The sequence below is a fragment of the Aricia agestis genome, chromosome 16 (assembly GCF_905147365.1).
Source record: "Aricia agestis chromosome 16, ilAriAges1.1, whole genome shotgun sequence".
NCBI lineage: Eukaryota > Metazoa > Arthropoda > Insecta > Lepidoptera > Lycaenidae > Aricia > Aricia agestis.
In genome coordinates this window covers 2,399,529-2,416,168 of record NC_056421.1, presented here as the reverse complement: position 1 = coordinate 2,416,168, position 16,640 = coordinate 2,399,529, and the positions used below count along the sequence as shown (strand labels likewise).

At 38.0% G+C, this 16,640-nt stretch overlaps 1 protein-coding gene across 2 annotated transcripts in view; it reads left to right on the top strand.

The window, feature by feature from the left end:
* LOC121734657 (alpha-(1,6)-fucosyltransferase) overlaps positions 1-16,640 on the top strand; it is a 59,453-nt gene that overhangs the window by 24,996 nt on the left and 17,817 nt on the right. The window contains exons 6-13 of one of the 2 annotated variants that reach the window (XM_042125255.1): positions 2,127-2,313; positions 2,723-2,822; positions 2,969-3,106; positions 3,459-3,612; positions 4,267-4,440; positions 4,818-4,979; positions 5,309-5,383; positions 5,963-7,094. In XM_042125255.1, coding sequence (XP_041981189.1) covers positions 2,127-2,313; positions 2,723-2,822; positions 2,969-3,106; positions 3,459-3,612; positions 4,267-4,440; positions 4,818-4,979; positions 5,309-5,383; positions 5,963-6,070 — 1,098 coding nt within the window. In that variant the 3' untranslated portion in view covers positions 6,071-7,094. Of the gene's footprint in view, positions 1-2,126; positions 2,314-2,722; positions 2,823-2,968; positions 3,107-3,458; positions 3,613-4,266; positions 4,441-4,817; positions 4,980-5,308; positions 5,384-5,962; positions 7,095-16,640 lie in introns of those variants that run through there. The other variant, XM_042125256.1, reaches the window with a different exon arrangement.

Below are 16,640 nucleotides of genomic sequence, written 5' to 3'. Positions count from 1 at the left end.
TTTTCGCCATCGTTCCACGCGAAAAACATACTATCCTCATCACCTTGATGAGTGGCATTCCTCCACCGTGCGTTTTTCGCGTAACCTTCTGCCGCGCACTGTAAAACTATGGAATGAGCTATACCACCCGCAGCAAACCTTCAAGAAGAGAGCGTATACCCTCTTAAAATGCCGGCAACTCACCTGCAGCTCTTCTAATATTGCGATTGTCCATGGGCGACGGTAGTTGCTTTCCATCAGGTGACCCGTTTGCTCGTTTACTCCTTATTTTATATTTAAAAAGTTCTGTCTTATTCTACGTTTATCAATGGTTCGATCACCCAACTTCTATTATTTAATAGAGCTATTATAATTATTCTATTTGAAGCACATTTTTTTTTTCATTTTGAAAGTACTTATATTAAGTAGTTAGATTTCTAGTTTCTAATTCTACAATAAGAAGGATAACAATTGGAGCGTAAACGCAACATTTTGTCTAATTTCAAACAAAGATATAAATTGACTGGTTTAATTGAGCTAACGTTGTAGACAAATGATTACGTAACGTCTTTATCTTTTGTTTGAGATTACTACATGAATTATTATTATTGCTACCTTGTTATACAACACTAGATGTTTCCTACAACTCCGTACAAACAAAATGAAACCATCTAAACCAAACCGACTCCGTTCAAATATAAAAGAAACCTATATCGCGTGGTTTCTGTTTTAGCTCTTAATAAACCACGGGACTTAAAGGTTCATCAAAATCGTACATGTATTTTCATAGCCTATTCGGTAATAAAAAACTATTCACATTATAAGTAGGTATAGAGTTCAAAAATAGAGCTGTCGACATTATTTAAAGGCTTAAATTAAGTTAAAGTGATTGTCTACTTGTTATAGTAGATACTAATCCCTGTGGTAATAATATGATGAAAGGTACTATCAGAGAAGTTGATTCCTACGCAAATCGGGGACCTAAGTAGTTTGGTTGCGTTACGTCAAACCCAGCTGACAGATCACAATTAACATTGAATTGACATATTCGACCAAATAACGTTAGTCTGTCAATTGCATAGGAATCAACTTCCTCGATGGTACATCATGCGTTTAAACGCCTAAAATTATGAAGCATTTGAGTATCAGGTGGTTAGTTATTTAAATTATAAAAATGTCTACAGACTACAGTTGATTTATATTTTACCTCAGAGTCGCTAAATTGATCTTTATGTCAGCGGTATAAAGATCTGTCAGGGGTAAAATAAGTCTGAACGGAGTTAATATACGGCCTAGGCACAGTTGATATTCTAAGGGGAGAAAAGCATTGTACTACGTACGTCCTTCAATGGAAACTAGGCGTGGCTTACAAAGCCTTGTACGGTCTATTATGTAATATACATATGAACGGAGGCACATGTCTGAATAATATATTAGCTAATGTCGTTACGTCTTATGATCCATGTAATTATTAAAATCGATTGAAGAGTTGTGACACTGTATTACTTATATGCGTTAGGATCCATTAACTCCATTTAAATTGATTTACTTGTACATTTTGTGGAGCGTCATCCAAATCTCTACCTATCACCCAATCCAGGAATTTCTTTTAAGTCAGACATCACAACTAATCTATTCCATACTAATATGATAAAATTAAATCGATTGAAGAGTTGTGACACCGTATTACTTAAATGCGTTGGGTTCCATTAACTGCATTTAAATTGAGAGTTTAGCGTAGGTGTTGGCGTCAATGGCGCCGGTTATTTTTCTTATGGTTGCATGTGGTATGCGTTGGATTTTTTAAATATTTGTCATACTCCTTTCCATTGCTCTCTGGCAGTGTTTGATTTTATTACATATTCTTCGAGTAAATTTCCACGTCTGAGAGGCATAGGTTAGTGATGGTAGCAGGCAGGAGTTGATGTCGCTTTTGAAATTTTCTTTCAGTTTCCAGTATTTTTGCCAGGTAGAGATTATTCTTCTGTCTACTTCAATGTCATTGCTCATTAATTCAAACGATAACTGTTTTCCTAGGTAGACATAGGACTCTTCATATTCCAAAGGAGCACTATTTAATTGAACTGGCAACTTTCTACCGTTGAATGATGATGATGAAGTGTAAATAAATACCTTTTTTTTTTCAGGGCTGCGGCTTCGGCTGCCAAGTCCACCACATAGTCTACTGTCTTATATTCGCGTACGCCACGGAACGGACCCTCATCCTCAACTCCAAGGGTTGGAGATACAACAGCAAGGGCTGGGAGTACGTATTCCACCCCGTGTCAGAATCCTGCACTTCGGCGTACGATGATAAAGTCGTGCAGTGGCCAGGTAAATAAATAGATAAAAATATTAAACTGCGTACGGCCAGGTAAATAATAAAAAAGTTATTACACTTGCGTACGGTACGCTTGATTGCGTATGCGTACGCCACAAGTTCCGTGCGCGAAAGCCGCAAAGCAAATAAGGTTTGCGGCTTTCGCGCACGGAACTTGTGGCGTACGTTACCAAACGGACGTGTACGTTATTCAGCGTATGCGTACGCCATTAAAATAAAATTAAAGAATTATCTTTAATTTTATTTTTGACATATTAATGTCAAAAATGTAAATCGTTAGATATGCATATGCAAAGATATAAATCGTTAGTTTATTTATTACTGTAAAAAAGTCAAAAACTAAATTATGACATGCTTATGTATATGTATAAGGAAATAAAATTGTTATCTTTTAATTTCCAGTGTCATACGACGCGAAAGTAGTGTCACTACCGTTCATCGACTCGATATTCCAGAAGCCAAAGTTCTTGCCACTCGCCATACCGTCTGACTTGGCGCACAGGTAAGTCGATGTTTATTTGCGAATGTAGGAAGAAAAATCATGCATGTTTGTGTGTATCCTCCTGCATGATTTCGCAGTTGTGTGTGCGAGCCCTTTTTTATATTTAAATGAAAATAAAAAAATCAAAAAAAAATATCAAATTACAGGATAGTCCGTTTCAACGGCGACCCAGCGTCGTGGTGGATCGGCCAGATGTTAAAATATGTGCTGAAGCCGCGAGCCGCCATGCAGAAGACGATCAATGAGACAATCGCCAAATTGAACTTCAAGCATCCTATAGTCGGGTGAGTGTAGCAATTAATATGCCAAATACTACTGGCACGTTTGTCATCAGAAAGCATGTGTTTTTGAGTTATAACAAATCGTCGGCGACGTGAGTTTGCTTTAACTCCATTCATATTGGATTCTCTTTGCTCTTGCAAATCATTATTTAAATAAACCTGTACAATACAATATACCTCTGAAAAAGAACCAGCCTTTTACATATTATGTACTTTAATGGTGCCATGAGAAAACATAATTCGTTTGTAATGTATGTTTAAACGAAGCGGTTTATATATGTCGAATTACACTTAATGTTTGGCATTGGGCATCTGCATTACATCAATCCTTGTCTCTCATGTCTTTCCCTCTCAGAGTCCACATTCGGCGGACGGACAAGGTGGGAACGGAAGCGGCTTTCCACCACATAGACGAGTATATGGTCCACGTGCGCGACTACTACGAGCAGCTGGCGCTGACGCAGACGCTCGACGCGCGACGCGTGTACCTCGCCACGGACGACGCCAACGTGAGTGATCGAGACCGCGACATGCGCCGTCTCTGTCCCGCATAGTACTCGGTCCACGTGCGCGACTGCTACGAGCAGCTGACGCAGACGCTCGACGCGTGTACCTCGCCACGGACGACGCCAACGTGAGTGAGCGAGACCGCGACATGCGCCCTCTCTGTCCCGCATAGTACTCGGTCCACGTGCGCGACTGCTACGAGCAGCTGACGCTGACGCTCGACGCGTGTACCTCGCCACGGACGACGCCAACGTGAGTGAGCGAGACCGCGACATGCGCCGTCTCTGTCCCGCATAGTACTCGGTCCACGTGCGCGACTGCTACGAGCAGCTGACGCTGACGCTCGACGCGTGTACCTCGCCACGGACGACGCCAACGTGAGTGATCGAGACCGCGACATGCGCCGTCTCTGTCCCGCATAGTACTCGGTCTACGTGCGCGACTACTACGAGCAGCTGCCGCTGACGCAGACGGTCGACGCACGACGCGTGCGCGCCAACGTGAGTGAGCGAGACCGCGACATGCGCCGTCTCTGTCCCACATCTAAACTCTAAAGGAGTATCTATAGATGTTTCACATTATAATAATAACTTACCTACTTATTGTTAAAACTTTAAATATTGAAGAAAAACACTGAAAATTTGACCATGTTTCAGGTACTAGATGACGCACGCAAAAAGTATCCAGAATACACCTTCCTCGGCGACCCGTCAGTCGCAAAGACCGCGGCGACGCACCGCCGCTACACGCCGCTGTCGCTCAGCGGGCTGCTGCTCGACCTGCACCTGCTGGCGCAGTGCGACTACCTCGTGTGCACGTTCAGTAGCCAGGTAGCTCACATATATACTTATTTAAGTGGGTTATATTTTTTCCAACAGGGCGATGCACGTTTCGTTGGACTCGGATTCGAACTGCATCGCGCGGCATCCAATAAACGCTTGACGCGCTAGGCCAATGACCGCACAGTAAAGCTTTCGAATGAAAGTCAAACGAAAATTGAAAACACCCCGCGAGAGTGATTCATGACAGATCTAGTAAATTTTAGGACATTAGATGACTTTACTTTGGTTGGGTGCGCGAACGTTATTTTGTGAAAAAAATCTTTGGTCGATTTTGAATTTTTTCTTAATATTTTATTGTACTTTTAAAGGCTATATAAACTAAAAATACGCTTTTATTCAAGAGCTAACTACCCTGTAATTTCCAGGTGGGCCGCGTGGCGTACGAGCTGATGCAGACGAACCGCGTGGACGCGTCCGACAGCTTCTACTCGCTGGACGACATCTACTACTTCGGCGGACAAAACGCGCACGATCGCCGCGCCGTGCTGCCGCATAGCGCCAGCGACAGGCAGCAGATATCATTCCAGGTGAGATAGGAGATAAAAGACACGCAAAACTTTAAGTGTCTAAACACACTAGGCCGAAGTTACGCGGCGTAAATTCCGCATGATTACGCCCGCAATGTCAAACGCATACAAAATACGGACGGAACGCGACGGAATAGTGTGTCATCGGTAATTTAAAATACATTGCGGGCGTAATCATGCGGAAATTACGCCGCTTTACTTCGGCCTAGTGTGTTTAGACACTAAGATAGGACAGACATCTACCACTTCGGCGGACAGAACGCGCACGACCGCCGCGCCGCGCGCGCCGTATGCAACATACATTTTATTCTGTTTTATTTTCTTTCTAGGTTGGTGACCTGATTGGTGTTGCTGGCAATCACTGGAATGGTTTCGGACGAGGAACCAATAAGAGAACGAATGTGGTATGTATAATTGATTTATTTATTACGAGCTTTTGCCCGCGGCTTCGCTCGCGTTAAGAGGAATTATTATATACAAACTTTCATCCCCTATTTGAACCCCTTGGGGTTGGAATTTATCAAAATCCTTTCTTAGCAGATGCCTACGTCATAACATCTACCTGCATGCCAAATTTCAGCCCGATCCGTCCAGTGGTTTGGGCTGTGCGTTGTTAGATCACTATGTCAATCAGTCACCTTTGAGTTTTATATATATATATATATATATATATATATATATATATATATATATATATATATATATATAGATAGAAGATAGATAATGAAGTATTGGTACTCAAATTACGTTTATATGCGTGCGCATCTAAACGCAATTTGCGTCCATGCACCGTAAACGGAAATGCTCTTTTCTCTCAAATTCGCTTTACTTTTAATTCAATTTATTTCCAGTATAGTGTCGAATTTGTATTTTACTAAACTACGACGAATCTAAATGGGAATGATTTTCGATGTCTAAGTCTAATAATGAGCCACGTAACATGATCTTGTTACAGTTTCTAACTTGTGATTGTTTTATTCCAGAACGGCCTAATACCGTGGTACAAGACAGCGGATCATCTAGTGTTGTACCCGTTCCCCGAGTACAAGCAAGTACCCATGTATGCGGACACGCGGCACGACGAGTCATGAGACTAATGTGATGCGCGCTCGACCCAACCGGAATAGAACGAATTTCAAATTTGACAGATGACAGGTATACTTCTTCTTCTTTTGACAAACGCTCTCGTATGATTTGCCAGTGTCAAGGAACGTAATAAACTGTTTTTTTTTTCAAAGGTAAATTAAATAAAAGAGTATTTTAAATACTTGTAAGTAGAACAGTAGATTTTTAAATATGATGGTTAAGTTTGACTTACCTATCTGTTAAGTTGGAAATGCGTTTCTTTATGTGTTGTGTCGAATGTTCTCTTAGCCGAATTATGTTTAGGTCTCGTCTGGCCTGTTTACGACGATAGTCACAAGTTAAAATCTCAATTTTTGCTCATGATAGAGTAGATAATATGTTATATTTCTCAGATACAGTCAGCTACGTAAACATTTTATTTATGTTGAATTTATTTTATTTTACATCTTGACGAAATGGAATAATAATTATTTTATAATACGTAATTCTTTTTGTGCTATTTTTATCGATCTTATTTTTATTTTGTTTATAAAATGGTAATATATTTAATATAGTTTATGTATAGTTAATTTTTTACTATGCCTTGATTTGACCAGTGGTAATATACCTCCTTACTAAAACAATATTTACAGTAATATTTACAGTGGATACGCTAGGTAATGTTTTGTGCTTGACTCGTTCATTGGATTATTAACTTAATAGAAAAGGACAAAATATTGTTACACAGTTTATCTATTGTGTAAGTTTATTAGTGAGGAGGATAGGATATTGTGTAATACAAATAATGCATTTATTTCGATGTATAGTCAATACAAATTGCACTCTGTGTGGTGGTGATACGATTGAATTTGCAATATTAGTTTGTATTCTGTGTAACATTAGGGTTATGCAATAACGGATTTTATTAAAAGTGTAGTTTTCGTTTTAGACGTTGCTTCTAAACTGTAACTTTATACTATCGTGCCTAATAATATTAACGCGAAATTATGCTCATATACTAAAGTATATTTAACATAATAATCTTCAAATAGCAGAGTTATCAACGAACATATTTTTTTACTTCTCAATGAAAAAATATACCATAGTCTTAAAATATTGGTATTTGTTCTATGCAATATTGTGTCGATTATATTCGTATATTTGTGCCATTTATATTTCGACATAGGCATTTTATTCTTTTTATAAAGTATGACACAGAAATAAGTATGATCTGTAATCTTAATTTCTTTGGTTTTTAACCAAATTATTATATAATTATGTATGTAAAAGAAACAAAAATTATACTGAAATAACTTTTTGTACTGTTTTATGTTTACCGAAATTAATTTGAATTTAAAATTATTTTACTAACAATAGTGATGGAACAGAATCTTATTTTCTTGGCCTAACGTTCAGCATATTATCACGAGCTTCGCATGAGATTATTACTGAAAATTTTGTAAAACTTTTCTGGACAAAATTATTGTAAAAGTGATATTAGCAAGAACTGCATAAGTGTCATACTCCTTCACTGAGAAAAATATGTTCACAGCGAATAACATGGTCTGTTTGTCTTAGGGGCTGTTTCACCACTTACTGATAAGTGCCGGGTAAGCTATCCACAAATCTGACAGATAAGTTGTGGATAGCCTATCCGGCAACTTATCAGGAAGTGATGAAACAGCCTGCCAGCCAGCCAGTCTGCCATAATGAAAACTTAACATAAAGACAGCAAACTTTAAGGTACCGTTTCGATCGCCGAGACTGGCGACCGCAACCGACAAAAATTCAAATAAAATACCACTATGGCATAGGTATAGGTTTCAATTTGCTCTTCGCCGCTACAAAGCAGCGGTGGCGTGGTCGCTAGACTAATGTCGATAGAAAATAGCTTAGGTCATAAAGTGGCATTTTGTTTGAATTTTTGTCGGTCGCGGTCGCTTGCGCCAATCGGAAAGCCTTTTCGCTGTGTAAATATTTTTATAAGTGAAGGGGATACTGTATAAATTAAACCTTATATTAATAGTAATGTGTAAGAATTGATAAATAGTTTTGGATATCTTTCACTTGTGTATTAGACTGACTGTACTTGTATAATAAAGGTGAAAGTTGGAAGCCGGCTACATGAAGCGGCAGCAGACGACGTGTCGTCGCGGCACTACTGGTTTCTATGTATTTCTATGAATAAATGAAATACATACAGACCAGTAGTGTCGTTGCGACACGTCGTCTGCGGTTGCTTCATGTCGCCCGCTGCCAACCGCACCTTAAGCCCGGGTGCGCACTAGCGGCCAGGTCGCCGTGGCCAGCGAAAGTATGGTGTGGCCGCAGGTCGCGTTGCGGTCAGGTGCGCGCGGTCTATGGCGGTTTCATACTAAGTTATCTATCTCGATGGCCGCCGCAACCTGGCCGCTAGTGCGCGCCCGGGCTTATACGTAACATTGACCTACAATACCTAGGGACATCTTAATGTTGCCAAAATAAAATATGCCTAGACAACTTTACTTTGAACTTAAAGCCCGTTATTGGGTTCCTTGCTACGTATGTCAATGTTGCTAGATCATAATAATTTTATTGAACATTCCATTTCATCTTGTCAAAGTAATCCTCCTGGCATTAGTATATTTTGCTAGCAACCCTTAACTGTAACATAAAAATTGATGTCAGATCCAAAATAACAGCTATCATGAAAAGAAATTCTAGTGTCAAATTAGTTATCTTAAATAGGATATTACTGCAATGTTTTCACGCTAGATGGAACACCAGCACAGACAGTAAACAAAAAGTTTTGTTCCACGTTTGACAAGTTTCTGTCAATATTCTGATATGACGTGTGCAACATGTCGGATTTTGGTTGGATTATTTACTGTATGTGCTAGCGCCCTCTGCTCCGACCTTCGCGTAATATTACCTATTGCACACAATTGTCACGTATAGGCATAACTAAGACATTATATTTTATTTTGTTATTGGAATGAAGTTCCTTATCGCGCGTTCGGCGTAAAGGAGGCTAGACAGAACGATATTAATTGACCTTGACACTTTTTTATTAGTATTATTATGAAGATGAGACAAGCAAAAATGGTAAAACAAAATAGCCAGTTTGATACTTTTAGAAATAGGGATGATGACAAGATCAAAGATTAGCGAATTTTGTTGATAAAATAAAGAAATCACGGTAAAAAATAAGTGTTCCCAAAATTTCAGCTTGATAGCATTTGTATTTTTTTTGTTATGCGCCTTTAAAGTTGGATATTCAAGTCGAATTTTATTTCAATTAAATTTCTTAATATTTGTTATGTCAATTCGATAACTTATACAATTAAAAGCAACTTTTGTCATGAAACCACTTTCATAAACGCAATCTATACTAATATCATAATTGGGAAGAGTTTGTTTGTTTGTTTGTTTGAACGCGCTAATCTTAGAAACTACTGGTCCAATTTGAAAATTTCTTTTACTGTTGGATAGCCCATTTATCGAGGAAGGCTATAGGCTATATTTTATCACACTATGTATAATAGGAGCGAAGAAATAGAGGAAAATGTGGAAAAAACGGTGGAAATTATTTGAATGGGCTTATTTGAACGCGGTAATCTCAGGAACTACTGGTCCGATTTGAAAAATTCTTTCAGTGTTAGATAGCCCATTGATCGAGAAAGGTTATAAGTTATATTTTATCACGCTAAGACTAATAGGAGCGAAGAAATAGAGGGAAATGTGAAAAAAACGGGGGAAATTATATGGAATTGCTTATTATCTTATGAATTGCTTATTATATTATGAACTACTGGAGCAATTTTTATGTTATTTGGCAAACATGAAGAATAGACCACGTGAAGGGACATGAAGAATAGACCACGTGAAGGGACATAGGCTATTTTTTGCGTAAAAATGTACGGTTCCGTGAAATTAATAAATTACGCAAGCGAAGCCGCGCGGAACATCTATATAATATAATAAAATTGTAGGAAAGTCAATTCTGTTAAATATTTTTGTACAATAAATATTACTTAGGATGTGATCTACTATGCTAACGCGGACGAAGTCGCGGGCAACAGCTAGTATTTAATATACCTGTCGAACAAAGTTGTCTCCCGATGCGTACAAACTACGAAAGACTGACGTCAGTCTTTCGTAGCACTTTGTATGGAGCGTTTCGGGCAGGTCTTTTTTATGAGATATTTGAAATGTCATATCTTGGTGAATTTTTAAGTTATCAGAGTCATTCTTTCAACGATGTTTCTATTTTTTAAGTGTCCTTCAATTACCGATAAGAAAAAAAATAGTCATCATGCCTATTGTACCGACGGATTATAATATATTATAATCATACTTCTAATGATATTAGAAACTTCAAATTCATTGATGATGACCATTTAAATCGAATGTTTCGGCAATCGATTTTTCTAAAAAGATTTCCGATACAATAAATAATTGAAATTCGGTCGAGTTATGTCAAGCTCGACCTACGAACAACTAACATTAACTTAACAACAGTGGCGAATTTATATTTTTTATGAGTGTAGGCCACTTTGTTACCGCCGCCCCATGCACGTTATCGGCTAGGCCCCTAGGATGCTGCCGTCCTTAGGCCGCGGCTTATACGGCCTATTGTAATCCGGGGCTGCTTGACATAACCCTACCAAATAACGTAGGTCCACCTTTCAATAAACTCTGCTCGTAAACAATAGTGTTGTACATTTCGTCGTTGTATTTCTCTAGACCGCGTTGACTGTTGTTGTTAGTATTCAGGAATATCTAACTCGGATGTTAAAGTTTGTAAATAATGTCTAGTGAATTTTAAATGATCGTTACGTGATATTGACTGTGTGAGAGTGTAAAAATCATGGAAAACTACCACTAAATAGCCTGACCTTTTACCAAATAATTTTCAAAATGAAAGTAAAATTAACATTGCAGAAATGAAAAAATGCATTTAGTTAATTTTTCCACGTCAGGTTTTCACTTCATAATAATTTTTTTTCATAATGTTCGAAGCATAGCACGCTAGGTCGCTTGGAAAATATTGACCAATGCGAAAATGTATGTATTTTAATATTGATTTCTAAAGACCCATCTCCACGTTGAATTGATAGCCAATAGCCATGATTGCGCAGTCTACATGCACAATGTACACTGCGATAAAATTGTTATTAGGTCGTTTTAATTAAATTAAATTTGACATAATATTTTGTTATTAAAACATATTGAAATGATGTTACGATTTCTAATTTTAAAAAATCAACTGCAATGAAAGGTATGTAGTAAATAATTTGATATATTAGATTTAAATGCTAATAAATTTTAACAATATCATTTCTTTTTCATCGAATGAATTCTTGACGGGCGCTGTCTCGCCACTGTCTAGCCACTCTACTCGGTAGGTGTAACGAGGCCTTCATGCCTGTTTTCACCAACCGCCTCCTAACGCTAAGTAGTCCCCTAGCGGCCACTAAGGGTACATATCCTTCAAGATTTCACGAATTTTTGTGTGTCACGTTCGTCCTTAGGGCGCGTAAGAACTTTTGCAAAACATTACTTTTTTTAATGTGTTTGTTTTAAGAGATATTTGACCCGCAAAGATCGCTAGGGAACACTTAGCGTTTGGAGACCGTTGGTGAAAACAGGCATTAGACTCGTACTCACCACTCAATTATTGTGAAATGAATCGGTTTTCTTATTAGCGGACCTTTTTTTGCTCACTTTTGGAACGAAGTTTTTATAATGATCTGAATGCTAATCGAATACATTAAACAAGATGAATTTTATTTACATTTATTTTATTTCACAAATTTATTTTAATAATTTTATTTTTAAGGGCCTCTTTATGTTGGGCTACGATGGCCATTATTGCTCAGCTGTCTAGTTTACAAAGTCGATCATAGGCAATCACTGACGAACATGTAATATTTGTCCATCATGGCCAACGTGGAGAGGCGGTATAAGTGCACGAGTGATACGCACAAAATGGTGTGGTTGCAACGGTTTTATTTGATAGGATTGTTTTCAAATATCAAAACCATTAGATTTTTGACGTGGCAAAACCGATATTGAACTGTACGACTATAGTTTTGTAGCAGAAAATCGCATAATATTTCACATACGACGCTATAGTGCTTTCACATTGATACTTGTTGGTATTATGTATAATGTATGGACCTAAACAGTGTGTATATAGCTTTACAAATGTAATGTAAATAAAATATTATATAAATACATTTTCAAACATGTTTTTTATTTGATTATAACCTAATTTTGTGCTATCGAATAAATTTATTCATATTATGCATAATTATTACAGCAGTGCACAGTGTTTATTTGACACTTTTTAGCCGATTTAATAGCTCTGCAGAGCTATTAAATCGGCTCAGCTGAGCTTGATATAGCCTGTCGGCTCAGCTGAGCTTGATATAGCCTGACCAAAATATTACATACATCGGCTGCAATAGGTGAAACCTAGCGATCACACAGCCTAATATTGAAGAGGCTGTGTGGTCGCTGGTGAAACCGCACTACAGCGACACGACACGACGCGACACTTGACTTCTATAGAACTGACGTTTGTAAAACGTCTTATTCACGTTTGTAAAACGTTCTATGGAAATGAAGTATCGCGTCGTGCAGTCGTGTCGCACTCGTGCAGTCTTAACTCTTCGATTAAATTAAATTTGGTTCATATTATTAATGTCCTTTCTCTATGTTGGGCTATGATAGATGACCATGATTATGGACAATCATAGACGAATATGCTCCTTGTTTATTTTGGTCCGTCATGGGCCAAAGTTGAACGGCTACTTAACGAAATAAACCACTTTAAAGTAGCACCTTAATCAGTTGAGAAAGAGAGTGGTTGTTAAAATACTTGAAATCTGGTTGCCGGTAAATGTGTTTAATGAAGTGACCGACTGGTTTCCGTATGTGTGTTGAGGACAGAACTCGAGCATTTCTAAATATAATCCCGTATTTGTTGTGGCAACTAAATCAGCGATAACTTGAAAACTTTCGTTTGTCCTAAAACTAATTTACATTTAGCACACTTATTAATCAGATATTACCACACTCATAAATACAGAAACGGCTTTAAAGATTTTATGGAAAATTTTCTACCAGACATATTAATATATCTAATATAAAACTAATTATATTATTATTGTCTATTTTCGTACTCCAGATTAGCTCGTACTACGTAGATAGGATTCATTTTAACTAAGTTTTTTGAGATAGGTTAGTTCTGTAGTTCTGTCAGTAGACAATTAAAACGTGCTTGTTCGCTTGAGAAATTGTCGTTGTCTCTACATTTACATAGTGATTACTTAGTCATTAAAGTACCTAATTAACCTTAACAACTTAAACCAATTTGGTGTAAGTATCACTCGGCTTGTATTTAACGCCAAATGATATACATACCTACTTAATTATTATCCACAGTGTTAATATTTTTATTACTTACTCGTACGACGTCACACAGATGCTTTATTTTGTGGAAATTGCGGACAGGAGAGTGCGCTTTCACCGACTTGTATTGCGTTGTCGTCGCTGCTACGAAGCAACTACACTTTATTAAAAATAAACGCTCGCTGGTTTCGTGGCCACAGAGAAGAGTTTGCGAGCGAAAGTTTTCTCGGTCTCGAATCAAGTTCATTAACACGGAGACAGTCTGTACGCGGCGGCCGACCGCCACGCGCGCTTTTACCGAGTAGAATAAGACCAGAAGACCGAAAGACTTGAAGACCAGTAGACCAAAAGACCAGGAGAATAAAGAAGCAAAACTTGGCAGAATAGTCGGCAAAAGACGAGTAGACCAGTAGATCAGAAGTCCGTGCATGGATATACGATGAATTATCTCATCGTGCTTATCTTGTGTTGTGTGATGCCGACGGTGTTACCCGTCAAATATCTGCCCAAATGGAAGAAGCAGGTTAGTTAAGAAAGTATATTGGGTCTACAAAAAAGTAAATATTGGGCTATTCCGAAAGCAAGCAACAGAACACAGCTAAAGTGAAAATTCGTACTAAAATTCACTCAACTCAATAATGAAACAGATAATTTCAGAACCATTTTTTACTGTACACAGCTCCTATGCCTCGCTTTCGGAAAAGCCTTGTCGTTTGTACCATCGAGGAAATTGATTCCTAGGCAGTTGACAGACCAACGTCATTTGGTCGGATCATGTCAATTCAATTGTTAATTGTGATCTGGCTGGGCTTGACGTAACACGACCAAACTACGTGCCCCCATCTGCCTAGGAATCAATTTCTCTGATAGTACTTAAAACATTGAAGTTGGTCAGTAAAGATCTTTGACTTATAGAGTGGATCCTGTTTTATGGGAACCCAGGACCATGTTCTGACTTTCGGTAATCCAAATACATCGTAAGAGTACGATTGCCGAGAGTTAGTAGCGTGGTTTTTCTATGCATGTTTGTGTGATGTGGTTTTGTTTTAGTTGTATGTTCAAATACAAATAATTTTTAGACACAGCTTGGCCATTTCGTTAGTACTGCTCGGTGATGGTCGATCATCATCTGTCATCAGTAGAAAACAAAAATTGTAGAATGTAGAGCGCTCATCGCGAGGTAAAACCTAAAAACAAGTTACATTTTAAAATAAGGCAATAAGACATTTTTCTTACCAAAACATAATATTATGAATCACCTATAATCCATGTAGGTAAATAAATACTTTGTAAATACTTCAAAATTGGATGTTAATCGATACATCTTAAACTAAGGAAATCCACGCGACTCCGTATAAGGCGGTTTCCTGTCGCAGGAAAACCGTTTTTCGCCGTAATTTATTGGGCCAATTTGGATGTTTCAAATACAGACCGATCAGTAACAAGCCTAGCATTTGGACGTTAAAGCGTAGAGAAAATTATAGCAGTATTTAAATACTAGTTTAACATACCGAAAGAACCTACGATTTATACTACCTTTTAAAGGAGCGACAAAAAATTGTCTGGTGTGGACGAATTTTTTACATACGTGCTCTCAAAATGTGGATTTTAAATGATTAGTCTGTATGGACTGGAATCGTTTAGAATCCTCAATTTTAGAGCACGAGTGCAAAAAATTCGTCTGACGGTCGACGGAAGTAAAAGCCGTTCTTTTATATGTTATATGTTGTTTGGTTGATATTCTGTTGATTTGAGTTACTTTTGATTAGCAAGATATAAATATAATAATATTATGTTTTTAAATATAATCATAAACAGTTTACATACGGGTCCAATTTTGATATTCCTGAGATCTGACAAAGATCGGATCTTTGCAAGCATGGTAGGTATCCGTTGCAAATTTTTACCAAATTACGTACCTATACGTGCATTACATATTTTATAATACGATCTGATCCTTATAATATAGCTCGCGGCAAAACATATGATTTCCTTAGCAATTTCCTTTTCGGTGTCCCGGGAAATATCTTTAGATCAATATTATTGCCTTATTTCGCAAAAACATCTTTCAAAGTTAATTTAATATTTTCCACATATAAAAACCAGATAGGCGCGTCGCAATGTAAATTTTGATACAATCCTTTCTAGAGCACACCCGATTAGGCATTGCAGAAATCTAGGCTGTAGCTAGACCGCTTCATTTACATTAATTTAATCTTAAATGTCGGTCTGTCCGTTTTAAAATGCCTTGAAATCCCTAAATATTCATGCCGCGTGAATTTACGATGGTTTTTTATGGCGTCAGGAGACACATGTATAATGTATGTTTATGTAAAACTGCATTTGGTTAAAATGATCTATGTTTAGGTAAACTGGAATAAAAATTACATATCCTTAACCTACCGAGTAGGTAGTAGCTTAATATTATGATAATATATGAATTAACTATTATGTAATGATTCAAGATGCCGGGGAAAGTTAGTTACTTATGTAAAATATCACACGTAATTAAAATGCACCCTTTGATACTCATATTGATTATATATCCAATATTAGATGTGGGAGAGCCATGCTTCGGCACGAATGGGCCGGCTCGACCGGATAAATACCACGTTCTCACAGAAAACCGGCGTGAAACAGCGCTTGCGCTGTGTTTCGCCGAGTGAGTGAGTTTACCGGAGGCCCATTCCCCTAACCCCTACCCTATTTCCTTCCCTACCCTCAACTATTCCCTTCCCTTCCCTTCCCTACCCTCCCGTATTACCCTATTCCCTCTTAAAAGGCCGGCAACGCACTTGCAGCTCTTCTGATGCTGCGAGTGTCCATGGGCGACGGAAGTTGCTTTCCAACAAGGGACCCGTTTGCTCGTTTGCCCCCTTATTTCATAAAAAAAAATTGTTTGTGTGTCTCCATACAAGCTTACATTTAATACCAGCAATTCTCGCACGCAAGTGGAACAGCCGAAGGCGATTCTTACGGTTCGATAACCGAGATTCGATTTTTGAGAATAGGCCCCAGTTTTGCCGTCTTAATTTTTATCAGCATTAAAAAGATTATCAGCAATACAATGGCCATGTCATCCTAAATGTTTCATGTCATGCGCCAATGGCATACTTTCTCGCGGCTTTCTCGCATTAGAAAGCGCTGACTCACCGACAGGATGCATTAAGGAAAATAATATTTAAGGAGAGAGTTTTT